The sequence below is a fragment of the Sparus aurata genome, chromosome 7, assembly GCF_900880675.1.
Source record: "Sparus aurata chromosome 7, fSpaAur1.1, whole genome shotgun sequence".
NCBI classification, from domain to species: Eukaryota; Metazoa; Chordata; class Actinopteri; order Spariformes; family Sparidae; genus Sparus; species Sparus aurata.
Window position 1 is genome coordinate 10,939,727 of NC_044193.1, and position 16,260 is coordinate 10,955,986.

The 16,260-nt window shown below is 42.1% G+C and overlaps 1 protein-coding gene across 1 annotated transcript in view; it reads left to right on the top strand.

Annotated features, from left to right (window-relative positions):
- The window catches only part of plxnd1 (plexin D1), a 70,033-nt gene that overhangs the window by 40,553 nt on the left and 13,220 nt on the right, over positions 1–16,260 (top strand). The window contains exons 16-24 of the mRNA XM_030424253.1: positions 608–787; positions 1,160–1,244; positions 1,856–2,131; positions 5,662–5,811; positions 9,994–10,108; positions 11,619–11,726; positions 13,507–13,619; positions 14,668–14,772; positions 15,855–15,985. Coding sequence (XP_030280113.1) covers positions 608–787; positions 1,160–1,244; positions 1,856–2,131; positions 5,662–5,811; positions 9,994–10,108; positions 11,619–11,726; positions 13,507–13,619; positions 14,668–14,772; positions 15,855–15,985 — 1,263 coding nt within the window. The remainder of the gene's footprint in view (positions 1–607; positions 788–1,159; positions 1,245–1,855; positions 2,132–5,661; positions 5,812–9,993; positions 10,109–11,618; positions 11,727–13,506; positions 13,620–14,667; positions 14,773–15,854; positions 15,986–16,260) is intronic.

Consider the following 16,260-nt stretch of genomic DNA (forward strand, 5'->3'; position numbering starts at 1 on the left):
ATAAATCACACAGCTGTGGAAAGTGCTTTTCTGGGTTATGTTTAACATAGCTGACCCTAAGTTTTGTAAATGGATTGACCCACTGATTAACTTTACAAGCTGTGTGGCTTTGCAAGGCCTGCATGATGCAGATTATGGTTGCAGCAATATACTAATTTCAGGGTTCACTGTGGTATGAAAATTGATGGTACATTTGCTTATCCATACTTCTGAATTCTACCTTTTTAGTATTATTATGAATACATATATGTATATTGCAAATATATATCCAGTTTCATGTCTGTCAGGATGTAACATTTCGGGAATTCATAATAAGGCATTTTTTCAACCGAATAAACGCTCTAACTTTTGTTTCTTGAAAGGTCCTAAAGAGTAACAGAAAATAATTAGTTAGTCTGACCTGCATTTAATTGTTGAGGTTTGAGTCAACAGCTTTGCGTGTAGCTATAATCTTACAGTTTAGTTTATTTCAATGGAGTGCTTGTATGAAAACTTGCCAAAATTGCAATAAACATAACTTTGAATCTAAGTGGAAAATCTTCTGTGATTGAGCACTTGTAGACATCCCAAGATGTGTGGTTACAATGTTTACTTCACTGTTTTTCAGGAAAACAGATGAAACCATTGACTGCATCATGCCTGCAGCCCTACTTCCACACACTGACTCAGTGACAGTGTGTGTAGAGTTTGAAAACGTACCCTGTCAAAGCGCCGAGCTCAGCACAACATATACTTACGAGAAGAACCCCACTATCAGTTACATCCACCCCAAAAAGAGCTACCTCAGGTACGTAGACTGCTATACACATACTACAAGCAATAAAACCAAAACAGCCTTAACATCTCAAGCTTGATGACTCTGCGGTTCCCTTCACTGAGTTCCTGACATAATTCATTACTGTAATGTCGTCCTGATGTGCAGCATTTTCTCCCTATTGTGTTCTAAATAGCTCTGCATGTGTGTGACAGGGCGGCGGCGTGTCTTTGATGACATGAGTGCGGATTTTCACTGCAGTCAAACTGTTTTGCATTATTATCTGGTCCCCTGTTTCCCTCTTGTTTTTTTTAACTGTGTCCCCGAGTATTTGCATACCCGTATGAATTTGACACATTTATGTCATCGCTGAGATGTGACTCTCCGTGTCTGTGTGTGTCACAGTGGTGGCAGGACCATCACAGTGACAGGCCAGGGTTTTGATCTGGTGCAAAGTGTCACCATGGAGGTGCCGGGAATTGGACAAACGGTGAGTAACCAGCTGAATTCTTTCCTTTTTTCACTTCATAAAGCTCTTTCAACCTTATAATTAGACTTGTGGGATTGAATAATTAAGTGAAGCAAAATATATTCTTTTAGTGTGTCAAGGTCATCACACACACACAGAAAAAAACAAGACATACATTTTGGGAAATAGGCTTTATTCGCTTTCTTGTGGAGAAGAGAAGCATGATACCACTCTTACATTTGTAGGTTAAATTTGAAGCTACAACCAGTAGCTGGGTCACTTATCTTAGCATAAAGAATGTGTGCCTTCAAAACAAATCCCAATCTACCTCAGTTTAAAATGCTACAACTCTAATTTGCTGTGAGTTTCCAGAAATGCTTTAACAATTGAGATGTAACATGTTAAGAGTTGAAAGCAAGGTTTAGAGGTTCTGGTAGACATGTCTTTTTACCTCCAGTTTCAATATTCATGTCAAACTCATGGCAAGAAAGTGAATAGACATTAGGCTATTCCTTTAAGAAGGATGCATACATTCAGAGTTTTAAGGGAATTCTGTTCCTGGTAGATCATGCCAATGACCATCTCATCTGTGAATTCCAAATGCAACTGGTCTATCTTTTGTCCTTCTTCAGCGCTGCAATGTGGTGTCCAACTCCATGATCACCTGTCCATCTCACGCGTCCAGCCAATCCCAGCAGACCTTGGTGCAGTTCATCCTAAACGATGTGCTCTACACGGGTGACAGCCCCTCGTCCACTGACAGCGAGGCAGAGGAAGAGGAAGAGGAAGGAGAGCCTCATAAAGGTCACTTCCTTTTGGAATACGTGGAGGACCCTCAGTTCTTCACTGCCAACAAGGAGAAACTGATTAAACACCACCCAGGAGAGCCGCTGACACTCATCATCAATGTGAGTGACGCTGCTGAGACAGGAAGTTCAGATCAGTGCTTCACTGGGGTGTTTCATGATTAATCCAAAAAATATCCTGTGTTCTTAGAGAATGTTTTCAAGTCGGTGCTGATCAATCACATATATAGTCTTTTGTATGATTGGTAAAAGTAGTAATTATGATAGGAAGCCTTTAAACGTCTTTTTACTTTAGTATTTTTGATCCGATTCAACGCAATTGTGCAGTGTTAGTTTGCAATAGCACTATTGTTGTATAAAACATGAATCCAAAATTTGATCTGCATCTCAAATCTGAATCATTTTGAGCAATTTTAAGTGGAAGACATCAGAAATTAATAAATATTAATAAAATAAAATCTCTAAATGAAAGTCTAGAATCCAAATTTGGTCATATTACATAACTATCGAGTTGAATAATTAAAATGATTAAAAATATATAATTTTTTTTACACTGTGCTTTGCTAATTAAAAAGGGAAGCGATAAAGGATTCAAGAAGAGATTTGACACTGAACATAACAAACCAAAATTGGAGTATAAGCTGACCCGATTTTAAGTAACAGACATGGAAACAGGAAATTAATGAATATTTAGCAAATCAAATACAAAATGAATAGTCTTGATTTAAAATTTTGTCAGACAGATTACATAATTAGCGTTGAGTTAAATGATAAAATTATATTTTGTACGTTGTGCTTTGCTAATTAAAAAGGAAGGAGATAAAGGATTCAAGTAGAGATTTGACACTGAGCATAATGAACCAAAAATGGAGCATAACCCGACCCAGAAGCACAAATTAACACCTCTAACTTTCTCTCTGAAAAACAAGACCAAAAGTCTGCAGACGTGAAAGAGGATCAACCAGCCAACCAACTGACACTGCCATCTCCAGAGCCAAGATGCTAACATGGCTAGAAATATGACAGCAACAGTGACTCACACAGACAATCAAACTTAAAGACACTATCTGCATAGAACACTGCCTATTGACATTAATCTTGGCTCTCAAAAAAACGATATTTAAAATATGCATAAACAAGTGGTATTTTATAAAGGTTACTTGTTCCTTGCCTCCAAAAGCACCCCTGCTGTAAATTGACTGCACCCAACTGTGAACAGCAGCCAAGGCTGAACGTTCCTTTATTCATATTCACATAAACCAGAGGCACATAAAACACATCAAAGGCCCGTTTGCTGGAACGTGTTGATTTCTGTCGGGGGTCCGTTGTGGGGGAAGGGCGCAGTGGCACTTCAGTGGGAGGTCTGGTGTTCCTGTGGCCCGGCTGATCTTGGCACCTGTCGGCATGGATTCATCATCCTTACAGGGCTAAAGGACACGCACATGCTAACAACACAGACAGGGAAGTTTGGACATGATGCAGTTTTCTCTTCGTGTGTTTGTGTGTCAGGATGAGGCGCCTGCAGGAATCGCTGCCTCAGCCCAGCCTGTCTACACAGGCGACTTGTCTGTTATTTCCTGTTTTCTTGAGGAAGGTGGATTCCACTTGTGGTGGACCTGAAGGGGGGAGAGAGGCTGGAGAGAGAATGTGTGTTTGTTTAATAGTGAGCCAGCTCCTATATTAAGGAGCAGAGCTGGAATGTGGGTGGGCTTTGTTTGCTTTCATCCTGTTTTGGCCTTAAGAATCCATTGTTTTGGTCCAATGAGTTTAAGTGTGAAAATGTTGTGTTGTGAATATGATGGCAATGCAGTATATTTCACATTATGCGAAAAACATATTTTGATGTGTTGGTATATGTGTGAATTACAAATGTGTATATGTTTGTGCGTGTGTTGTGTCTGTGTTAGGAAGCATTTGTTGACAGAGACCCAGGGGGTGGCATCCTGCAGTAGGGACAGGACAGGGCCCTAAGGGTGTAATCAAAGCAAGGAAGCACACTGGGGATAAACACACACACACACACACACATTTACATTCTTCCTCATTTGTCATTCTTGCATTAAAGGGAAATTGCAGTTTCATCCAAATTGAATCTTATTTTCGTCGTTGCCATCATTCCTCATCATTAATAATAACACGGTACATACCGAGTTAATTGCAGAGGAATGCTGTTAACAGTCTGACAGAGCACGAAACAAGAGCAGTCAGAGGATCGTGCATTTTTAAAATAGATACACTGGGTTAGCCAAACTTATGTAGGAGAGAAAACAAAGGCCCAATGGTTGAATTATATAGTCGAATTGTCTGTTTTAAACATCCTTCAGTTTACAGACTGACTTCCTGGTGTAGTTTTACCTCCAGATATCGTGCTTCAGATATGAAGCTAAACTGCTGACTTGCTTACAACATGTCTGATAGTCTGTTTCTTGCCTTTTGGGACAACCAGAATGTCCCTTGAAGTCAGATTTCCGATTCGAACGGTCGGATGCACCATTCCAACCCTAATTACAAAATCCAAGATGGCTGCTTTGTTCATCGACAGATGTGAAATGTGTAGAATATAGTGTTTATCAACACTGCTCTCTTATTTGTGTCTCATGAAATCAGTCTTGCACAAAGTACTATCCAATGAATGTTGTTTCGGCATTTGTGAGTTGAAAATGTGTTGTTGTGTAGTGTTGCTGACAATGGCTAACCTGACCAGAACTGGTTTTCCAACATCTTGAATGCAGTCCACTCAGGTGTGATCCCAGCTATTCCCGGTTCTGACTTGTGACTTTGGATTTAAACTGAATCCACCATAAGTTACAGTGATATTGCCACATTCCCTGATCAGGTTTTGGAGTGCAGAGTGACGACCAAAACTTTAAAAATAAGAGTTGCAAACTGAAATGTGCCTCTATGCCAATCTTTATTAGGAGTGTCCTGTGGAATAAATATGTTGCCAATAAACACGCATGGACAAGCATCTTTAGTTAAACTCTCCCTTCCTGGTAAACCTCTTTCAAGGATGCCCCACAGGCTTTCTGCTACAAATCTGTACTCTCTAAACCAGCCAACCTGATATTTTTTTCAGACTTTAGAAAGCTCACTCTAGAACCTCGGAAGACCACTGTTTTGTTGTTTTGACATAAACTGAACTTGAAGTGTGAAATCTGTGTAATGCCCCTCTACTTTGCATTAAAAGGCGACCCATGGATTGACACCAACACAGAGTTGGACTGATTTAATAAAAGAGCTGTGCAGCTTACTCCAACGGGCTCCTGTAAAGGCCCTGAGAATGTTATTTTGGGCAGAGGCGGGGATGACTGTCAGCGGGTTTGTTTGTAGAAACTATCCTGGCCATGTGAGAGAGGCAGCGGGAATGTTTGCTGCTTTAAGCTGAACTCTAGCCCAGAATGGATGAGTTCTGTGCTGGCTTCCTCTGTGTGACAGCTGCGTGACAGGCCTGCCGCAGTTTGGTTTCTGTGTGCGAGTGTGTGTGGATGGGAGATTGAATATGTGTCTGCACGTATATGTGGGTTAAAGCTGCTGTGGTCTTTATGAATGTTATCTGTGCCTGCTAAAACCAGGCCCCTCTGGTCTCTTACCACTGACCGGCTGACGGCTGTTTTTGTTCGTTTCTGGCGCAGAAAGGGCCAAGCGATCTGGAGCTGGTGCCCGAGGAATACTCAGTGATGATTGGCTCCTATCCCTGTAACATCAGCTTTCACAACGACCAGCTGTTCCACTGCACCATCGACGGACTGCTGAGCTCCAGTGAGGGAGAGCTTCCTGTCACTGTAAGTATGCAAGCACGTAAAACACCATAATGAAATACAAATACCCACACAGACCCGTGTTGAAAATATCGCTGGATAGACCCTGATAATTTAAGGATATCACCCATCTGTCACACACTACTCAACCAAAACATTCAGTCAGAATCCACACCATCTGTGCTGTTCATTCAGACAGATTTGATCTGCACAGTCAGTGTTGTGTGTGTTTCTCTCATGCATTATGAATGGTTTGTAGACTCTGAGCGTGCAGCCATGAATCAGCAGTTAGTGGGGGTGGTGCCACAATGGCACAGTGGAACGGTGAACTGTTTTCCCCCGTCATCTCTTTAATCCTTTATCAGTCCGTCTATCATCACCCAGTCACACAGACATTATGTGCGCTCACAGCAAGAGACCCTCTGAGTCAGTGGGTGATTCCCCCTGTCGTCTTTGTTTTTGTTTTGTCTCCGGGTTCACTCTCTCAAATTAAAAGTCTTAATCAAGACGTGGTCAAGCCCTGCGCACACAATCTCTTTACCTACGTTTCCCATCTGTTTTTGTCCGTTTTGGTTGAGTTGATAGGGCTTTATTAAATGGGGAAAGCACTCATCTATATTTAAATATGAGCCAGGCTGTGAGTGGTGTTCTGAAATAGCTCAGAAACATATGTTTGAGTTTCTCTGTCTGTCAGTTGAGTTGTACTGTAAAATTGTTTCTACACTTTGACACAGAAATAGACAGAAAGCTCTTATATTCTCCCCCTCTCTCTCTCTCTCACCACCTTACTCTTTCTCCCTTTGTGTACCTGTGGCTCGTCTCGTACCAGCCCTCCCCATATGTCTCTCAGGATGTCTGAGACTAAACATGACCAATTAGCAAAGACATAAAGGCAGGGCAAGGGTCAAATGAGATGTCATAACACAAATGGGTGGGCTGCGAGGATGATTAGTGTGCATAAGCATAGCTCATGTGCATTCCCCTTTGTGTCGGCCCATTTGTGAACATGCATGCACGTTGAGGTGTGTATAGCTTATGGCCATTCTTGTTTCTTCACTTACTTTTGGTGGCAAATCTATTTTTATATGCCAGTGTTTTCCTTTGCTCTGAAGTAGAGCTGAGCTGCAGAAGTAGATGTAAGGAAGCAGTGTTTTTGTACCACGAGAGAAACAGGAACACGGAACAATGGCATTTTCCCCTCCATTACACCAGGACCTGGCTGTTGCAGTCTCTGGAAGAGGGCCTTCTCTCGCTGATGGTCTGGGTAAATAAACGCCGAGACCAGAAAGAGAGAAAATGGAAATGAGAGCAAAAGGAGCGAGCTCAGTGAGGCCCCCCCCCACAAGAGTTAGACCAGTGTAAGAGGGATTTGGTTTGAGGATTGAAGGCTTTTTATCAGAGGCTCTTTTTTTATGAAGTATTCGGATTGGGGAAGGAGAGGGAGAGAGATGTGAGGAGGGACCAGAGAGCCCTGCTGACTAATCAGAAGGCAGAAGTGAAAGTCCATTTCTTGTCACATCTAGGTTACTCTGAACTTGGTGACTCTTCCAGCTCGTTGCAGCGAGAGACCATTTTTCAAAATCTACACTGTGTTGCTTTGTTTCTCTGCATGCACCTGTGTCCATGAGAAAAATGATGTGTCTGTAGATTTGTGCACATGTGCAGACACTTGTGTTCCCATTAGGAACTTCCTGTTTTATAGTGCATGCATTTATAGGCTATATATACAAAGAAAATACTTAATGCACCTGCTGTCTCTGCTCATTAAAGCTCCATCTTTCAGTGTCATTGTCTTTCCTTCTCAAATTGCTTCATAATTAAGTATTGTCACATCAGATGAACCAGGTTTACTATAGTATAATCCAGAACTTTTTATACAAAAGAAAACAAAGGACTATATTCAACTCCAGCCTATCACTTGACAACCAAATACCCAGGGAGGTTATTAACAGTTTCACATCTTGAGAAAGAAGTTCTTGCCTTTATTTCCTCTCACTTGGACTACTTTCATCCTCTTCACTGCCACTATAAGTTGATTGCTCGCCTCTAGCTTAAGGGCTTTTAAAGGTGCTATTTATGATATTCAGCAACATTTTTAGAACCATATCATAATATAAGTAACAGCTAGTCAGCTAGCTAGTCACCCTTCAAATAACCTACGTACTGAGGAGAAGTTTAGCCTGCTTTGAGTTAAGCTGGAATCCTTTAGCAACTCGTAAGGCGTTCACAACTGCTGCATTTTAGTTCTTATCAAATAGTAAATTATTTGCTGGACCTTTTATTTATGTCATTGGCAACATTGGCTTTGTTGTTGAAACATGTATTGCCTGTGACAGAAGTGAATACAGCCTCATTTCAAAAGAAAGGGAAGGTTTTGGATTAGGGGAAGCGGACCATGAGACAACCACTGCCCACGGCATCTTTGGATCATCCAGTCTGGGACAAAATGGGTCAAACAATGGGAAATCAGAGACAGTTGTGGCCAGATCTTTACAGAAACATGTCTTCACCACAACATCCTGGATCAAGCTGTTGCACTCAACAGGCAGACCTTGTTCCAAGCCAACAGAGTGCAGGATGTGGAAAAGTGGACTCTGTGTTTATATCATTGATGCTTGATGCTCATGGGAAGTCAAAAGCAGATTGACATTGTTTACCTGACATTGAAATTTTGAAGAAACTTTTTTTGTCATCACCATCCTGTTAAGGCTGTCTACATTTACCTCAACACAAATGTAAGAAGTGCAGTGCAGAATAATCGCCTATACTTAAACCTTTTTTATGTAGATATGTTCATAGCATAAATAACTGTATATACATTCTAAGTTTGTGTAGCAAGAAGGAGTTAAAAAACACTTTAATTTCATTATGCAACCATTTGTGTTGTACATACATACCTTGAAGGTTGAATGGTTTTTTTCACCCAATAACAATGATCAGTTCTTGTCAAAAAGGGGCTAAAGTAGGCCAGACCAGGTAAAATAGCAAAGTCCTTAATTGACTCTGAGAAGCTATATAGGAATGAGCCACAATCTGATTGGACTAAGCCCCCAGCAAGCATGTTTGAGCTGTAGATATTGTTTGACTGCAGTAACACATGGCTGCTTTCTATTTCCAAGTACCTCAAGTTTATGTAACATGGCATAATGTAGAAAATAATTGCTCAAAACAAATATACGCACTGCATGTTCAACAGCAACTAAAGCTATGTCCACCTTCATCCCAAAAGCTCAGAGTATCCTACTGATGCATTATGATGTCACTTACTACTGAACCATGCTAAAATCTCAGATGAACAATTGGCCTATAAAATGCACAGTGTCATCAAGATGTTTTGACAGTCGACTAGTAAGAAAGAAAAAATCAGATTTCAACACACTTGGGAGATCTTAATTATATCTTTACATAGCAAAAAGTTGTTCGCTGCTATTGATGCTCAAAACATACATACATATATCTCAAACATAGGGGCGCGTGTCACTCCCCCTCTCTCTCCCTGTTTCCTGTCATATCTTCAGCTGTACTGTCAATAAAGCCATAAAAGGCTTGTTAGGAAGATCTTATAATTGGGTTATTACTTTATGTTTTATGAGAAATTTTTTTTTTTCACATGTCAGAGTGCCCAGTAATATTCATAAAAGACAAATGTGTTTGGAATGATGGTCCGTTGTTTCTTATGTATAAATAAGGTAGGTTTAATGGTCTCACTGAAGAAGATATGTTTTTTTTGTTATGTGATTTAGGCGATTTGTATTGCTCTTTATACCGTATGATGATTAAAGAGCCTTTATTAAAATGCATTTCATCTTTTACGACTTCTTCTAGTCAGATGACTAAAAAAGACCCGAGTGATGATTCATGTAGGGAGGCTTTTGTAGTAGGTTTTATTTATAGTTCTTACTGTAGGAGACGAGACAAAGGTTTTGTTTACAATATAAGGTTTTATGTAAGATTATTTTTCTGACATGTTTTACCAATGCAACAGTATATTTGGCGTCCACGTGGGCTGCACACAAGCACACAACTATTACTACTATGATCAAAGAAAAACTAATAATTGAAAAAATACTATAAAGGATGATGACATATACTTTAGCATTTGAAGGTAATGGTGAGAAGAGTACAAGAATAAAAGAAAACAAAAGCATATGCAGGTTTTGAAGGAGCTCAGTCCAGTTTTAATGTGTTGCTCTTTATTCTTTTTAGGTTCAAGTGGGAAACTTTCGTCACACCATCGCCAAAGTGCAGCTTGGCGGCAGTGAGCTGGCCATCGTGGTATCCATTGTGGTGTGCTGCGTGATGCTACTGGTGTGCACTGTGGGTAAGTTGTGTACACTTGCTCACCGGCGGTTGATGAATGTGTTCCTGCTGTACAATTGACGCTCCAGATGTGGAACAGATAAAAGGAATTCGGGGGTCGTAGTTTCACACACTTGCTTCATCCCTCCTCTGTATTTGAAGCACAAAGACCCCGCTGTTCCTCTCACTGTCTACTCTGCGTGCTTGTGTGTGTGTGTGTGTGTGTGTGTGTGTGCGCGCGCGCTCTTGTTCTGTAATCTTTGTGTTAGTGTGTACAGAGCAGGTGTAGGGGGTGAAAATTGGGGCTTGTGGGATATTCTCACTGTTTCCTGCCTTAAATCTGTTGTCACTTATTCGCTGAAGCCTTTTTTCTCTTTAGACTTTGTGTGTGATATCACTGTTGAAATTATATGTTCAAAATTCAAATTTTAACATTAACATTCAAAAGCCTTCCTTTCTGATTATAAATAAGCTAGTTGCTAAAAGCACACATATAAAAATCATTCTGGCTGTTTGTGTAAATGGAAAGCACTTTCTACTCCCTTATCTGCATGACCATGGTAAACAACTGCTAGGCCATCAAGAGTTTTCCCTCAATAACCTCCAAATTAGAGTTTATTGTTAAGTTCCCGACTACTTCCTTCACTAGTACTTTGACGCTTATTAACCAACAACAGGTTCTACTAGTGAGTTAGAGATGAGAGAGACCTCGCTTTAGAATGGAGAACATATTAAAACTTAATGTATTTAAAGTTATTTGGAGTCACATACTATAAACACCTCTAGTTTTGTGTTTTATTACCCAAGATTAGACCACATTTTTTAAGTGTCATTAAGGTAGAATGACATCTTGTGGCACTGCCATCTTGTAATTCATGTGCAACAGCGTCTACCATCAATAAGCAGTAATTCGAATGTTATTGAGGGAAAGGTTTTAGTAACAGCAACCCCCAAGAGTGCAATACAATTGACGTAACTACAAATCCCACGTCTGTAACAATTTGCTAACACCACAACTCATTACATCATAACAATGTCATGTCTTGAAAACTTGAGTACAACATGCAGCAGTGAAGGTTTGTACAAGCTTTGCATACAACTCAAATCAGTAACAGCATGCCGAGCTAACATAACCTGATCCAGAGACAATAACACAGAGTGTTAGCAAAGTCCGGCTTGGTATCTGTCACCAGCTTGGCGAAGCTATTGCCAACAACTAAAATCCAGTCTTAGATTTACTCCTGTCCTTTGCCTCTTGGTTGGTTATTATTTCTTTTTCTTTTATAAGTTCCTTAGTCAATGTCTTCTTCAGTGTCTTCACCTCTGTCACGATGACCTTACAGGCAGCTGAGCCTGTTTTCTTTGCCCACTCTGGTCTCTGAATGGTCTCTGAAAACTCAGTTGTTTAATATGGTCATGCAGACAACAAGCTACTAATACGCAACCTTTCCATTATGTTTGAAGCTGTCATTGTGTGATAACAGTCTTTTGGTTGAAACATATTGTATATCAACTGGTTTTATCTTTCTCAGCTCTCGTAGTGTACTGCACGAAGAGTCGAAGGGCCGAGCGCTACTGGCAGAAAACTCTGCTCCAAATGGAGGAGATGGAGTCTCAGATCAGAGAGGAGATCCGTAAAGGTGTGTTTACACAAGAACCCACACATGCACACGCACACTCGTGCGCAGACACACAAATACACCCTCCACTATTGTACAAGCTCAGAGTTGTTTAGACCTCAAATGATTATTTGTGTCGATTGACATGAAAAAGGAGCTTCTGGGAAGACAGAAATATTGACCACATAGTATATTTGTTTGTAGTGTTTAGTGTGTGTTTGTGTGTGTGTGTGTGTGTGTGTGTGCGCGCATACCAAATGTGTGTCTGTTTGAGATTTTTTTTTCTAGGATGAAGTGGGAGGGAAATACAACAGTTGACAGATTTGTGCCTAGTAAGCGTGACTCATAAAACACAGTGTCTGACAAATGATCAGTCACACGCAAGACGCACTGAATGGCCGCATCGCCTCTGCTGTGTCCATGCTGGAGGAACAAGCCCTGTGTGTGTATGTGTCTGTGTGTGTGTGTTTGTGTGTGTGTTAGTGTCTGTCTGTTTGTCTGTCTGTCTGTGTGTGTGTGTGTGTGTGTGTGTGTGTGTGTGTGTGTGTGTGTGTGTGTGTGTGTGTTAGTGTCTGTCTGTCTGTCTGTCTGTGTGTGTGTGTGTGTTTGTGTGTGTGTGTGTGTGTGTCTGTTTGTCTGTGCATATGTGCGTATGTGTGTCCAGGGCATTAGAGTAAAGCCGTGTGAAGGCCACTCCATGTCTGTGCGCCCAGATTTATGGCGTAGAGATATGGGGGACGGATAGAGAAAGAAAAGTGGAGGGAGGAAGAGATAGGAGCGCGGGAGTCAGGGCCACGAGTCTGGGTAGAAGCATAAGCGTGGGAGGAGGACGAGAGGTTATTTAGTCAGAGGACGCAGATAGATTTGCAGCCGAGTTCAGGGTGAGTGTGCACAAAGCAAGTGATAGTTCAGCTGTGATGAAAGATGTGATAAAAGCAAAGGAAGAGGGAGTGAAGGGAGATGGAGAATTGACATATTCCAGGTTACAGGAACAGGATGGTTTTGGTATTCGTCTGAAAAACTAGGAAGAGGGGAGGTTTGACATTCCTGCGTCCAATCAGGACTTCGGTGTGAACAGACTGGTGGTTTAGATGACGCTTTAGTGAGCAGGAGGATAAATAACCTGCAGGAGTAATGAAATATGGCTTAAATCCCCCAGGTCTAGTATTCTTTTCTCTCTCCACACACACAATTTGAAGAAACTGGCATTGTAACCCAAATACGTCTCTCATCCTGCGACAGGAAGAGCTTCTCCATAAAGGGATCTCCAGCGTCTCATTAGAGGAGAACATTATCCTCTCCTAGAACATGCTATCCAATGAAGTGGCTTGGGTACAGATTCAAGTCAGTGTCTGCATATATGCTGATACTGTTTCTGCAGCATGTAAACCTCAGCCTGCACAGATGTTTTGGATGAGGGCCTCAAACTGGATTTGGCTCCTATGATGGTTGTTTGGTAAATATTTGCCTGTGTGCCGTGCTGGACTGCACAAGCTGGCAAAGAGAGGGTAGAAGAGAGAGGGAGGAAAAAGATCAGAGGATGAGCGTTTGGCTTATTCAGTATTCAACCAGGAAATAAAATGCTAAAATTCTGTGTAAGATCTAATATTTTTCTTCCCCTGAAATCAGAGAGATTCTCACAGCTCCCACAGCAGCCTGACAGAATTTGATACTTATTGCCTGTGAACATATATCTGACTCATTTAGCGACGGAACAAATGAAGTTAGAGGAGCCAGAAACATGATTGTGGTTCTCAAAACATTCCCAGGATTCAAGCATGTTTTCTTTTTGTCCTTTCAGGCTTTGCCGAGCTGCAGACGGACATGACAGATCTGACCAAGGAGCTGAATCGCAGCCAGGGCATCCCCTTTTTGGAGTACAAACAGTTTGTCACACGCACGTTCTTCCCCAAGGTGAGAAAGCCTATTTTTTCCCCTGCTATCTGATTTCCACTGGCACACTGACATACCATTTTTCTCTATGGGGTCCTAGTACTTTATGTCCCATTTCAGATTTCCCACTGTTTGTAATATGCAGGGTAAAAATTCACCTTGGAACTTTTAAACAGACAGTAGACGTCTAGCAAAGTGTAGCTCACTCTGGCACCCTGTGGGAGAGTTAATGTGTTCTAATAGGTAAGCGTTTTTCTGATGTGTGATCCACCCTGAAGGGCTATCTGTTGGTGGGTGTTTTTTCCACCACTGTAGACAGACGCAGCTCAGCGGGCTTTGTCTTCCAACCACAGGCATGGACTTTCAAGGAGACGGAACAATGGCGGGCACTGAGACAAGGAAACTTTCCCCTTGATTTCTCAAAACACACTCCTTGCTCGGCTCACACACCCACATTTGTTTTGCAAGCATACGCGCTCTTGCGCAACGGCAGCCCCACCGGTTTGTTGCAGTGGACACTGGACACTGTTTGCTGTTGTGAAGGAAGTTAGTAGGGACAATGATGAAAAGCTGCTTGGAGAGAAACATAAATCCAAATGTTTCTTCTTCAGTATCGTTTCTCCCATAGTTTTCCGCTAAGAGTGCAAACACTCACAACCCTTTGTGCTCTTGGTTTTTCCACAAGCGCTTCTGGGTCTTATAGATTACACACACACACAACAGGGTTAGACTTTTAGACACAGCGAGAATACAAGCCAAATGTAGCTGCCCTGAAATGACAGCCTGTGTTGAAAGGCTGCCTCTTGGCTCTGGGTCAGTTTGTCTCCGAAGCCATTAAAGCTCACGACGTTTCATGTCACCGTGTCATGTTTCCTTTTCATGGTCAGTCAGCGCCTATTCAGAGCCTCGTAGAGAAATTCTGCCCTTTGGTTCCACACTCCCAAAATTACAGCCAAAGTCTCCAGGCCAGCTCTTTTTGTTCTCCCTGCCTATCCATCCACCCTTCTTTGTTTACAACCAGAGTTGACTTTGTATGACAGTATTCTGCATGTGTTTATGTGTGTTTCAGATGTGTTCCGATTACGAGAAGAGTCTGGTCCAGCCCGCCTACGAGAATGACGGTCTGGGCCCTCGAGCGCTGCCAGAGACCCACCCGCTACTGCAGGACTGGCAGGTGAGGGGTTAAGCCATTAGGCTGTTAGGTCAGGTGGTGTTTTCTTCTGCCAGAGTGCCTCGATTCGGGTCCTTTTTCACTCCCTTGCTGCTCAACTGGGTCACACTGAAGCTTATTAAGGTTTCACAGTGGGGTTGTTGTTGATGAGGAGTAAAGAAAGGCATAATGTGTGTTTTTACCTTTTGTGTTTGTTAAGATGTGTGCGTGGAGTGTGTCGGCATGATTCACTCGCACATATGAATACTAATGAATGTCACACAGTGGTTTCTCGCGAGTGAGACACAAAGAAATTTTCAGCTTGTCATAAAATACACTGCCCACCAAGTTGATAACACGTTGTTGACACCCTTCCCACTGGCTCTTGGACACCCGAACAGTATGCTTTTCATCAAAATTCATCTGTAGCTGTGTGCGTGTGTGTGTAATGGAGGGGTGGATGGGAGGGAGAGTTATAAAGAGAGAGTGGGAGAGGGAGCGTGCGCTTTCACACACCTCTGCGCGAGTATGTGCTGAAAACAAAGGCACCTGCATGCTCGTGCGTGCGCACGTTTGAAAGAGAGAAAGTAACGATTGCAGCGCTAGTTTTGGGTCGGCAGCCGGGGGAGCCTGTCTAACCGTGATGAAGTGCCTTGGATCCACATCGTCTTCCCAGGAAGTGTTTTCCAGGTCACAGCAAATAAATCTCACAGGCGGGCATTTATCTTAATGGACACCCCTGTTCTCCTTCTGTCAGGCTGCAAACCACACCATATGGCTGCAGTCCAGAGGGAAGACTTCATCACACTGCTGCTTAGTCGCACCCATAGATAGACCATGCTCATTAAGTCGACTAGGCACATTTAGAGACAATCACACACAGTCAGGGACCGGTAGTGGGAGATACTGTAGAGTGAGAACCAGAGAGAGGTGTCTGAAGAAAGCAGAAGGAAGAGCTGTGATAGAAATTTAAAGCCTTCTCTAGATGGGTCACTTGAGACGGGAGGTGGTGAAATAGATTAGGGAAGGCGCAGCAGGTGTGTAATGCACTTTAGGTGATATCACGCAGAGAAAAAACTGCTTCATCCCCCTTCCCTTGTCTTTAGGCCACCAACACAACAAGGCCTAACGTAGAGGAGGGCATCACACTGTTCTCCACTCTTCTCAACAACAAGCACTTCCTGATCACATTCGTCCACGCCTTGGAGCAGCAGAAGGACTTTGCAGTACGAGACAGGTAAATGCATCAGTTGGTATATAGAGCTGGTATAGAAAAAGCATCCATCTAGATTGACTTAAAACTAGTAGAATTCATTTTACTACCCCCTGAATAAACATTGTCAGAAAGAATTTAGTTCTGTAGTCATTTTCTGAAGCAGTAGCAGTGGTGTTCTGTTGGATTACATCATGTTGTGAGATGCTTTTAAAGATGCTGTGATCCATATTTTCAGTTAACAACATACATGAAAGATATCTTACCCTAACACCTTATTGAGAGGTGTTTTTAAAGCT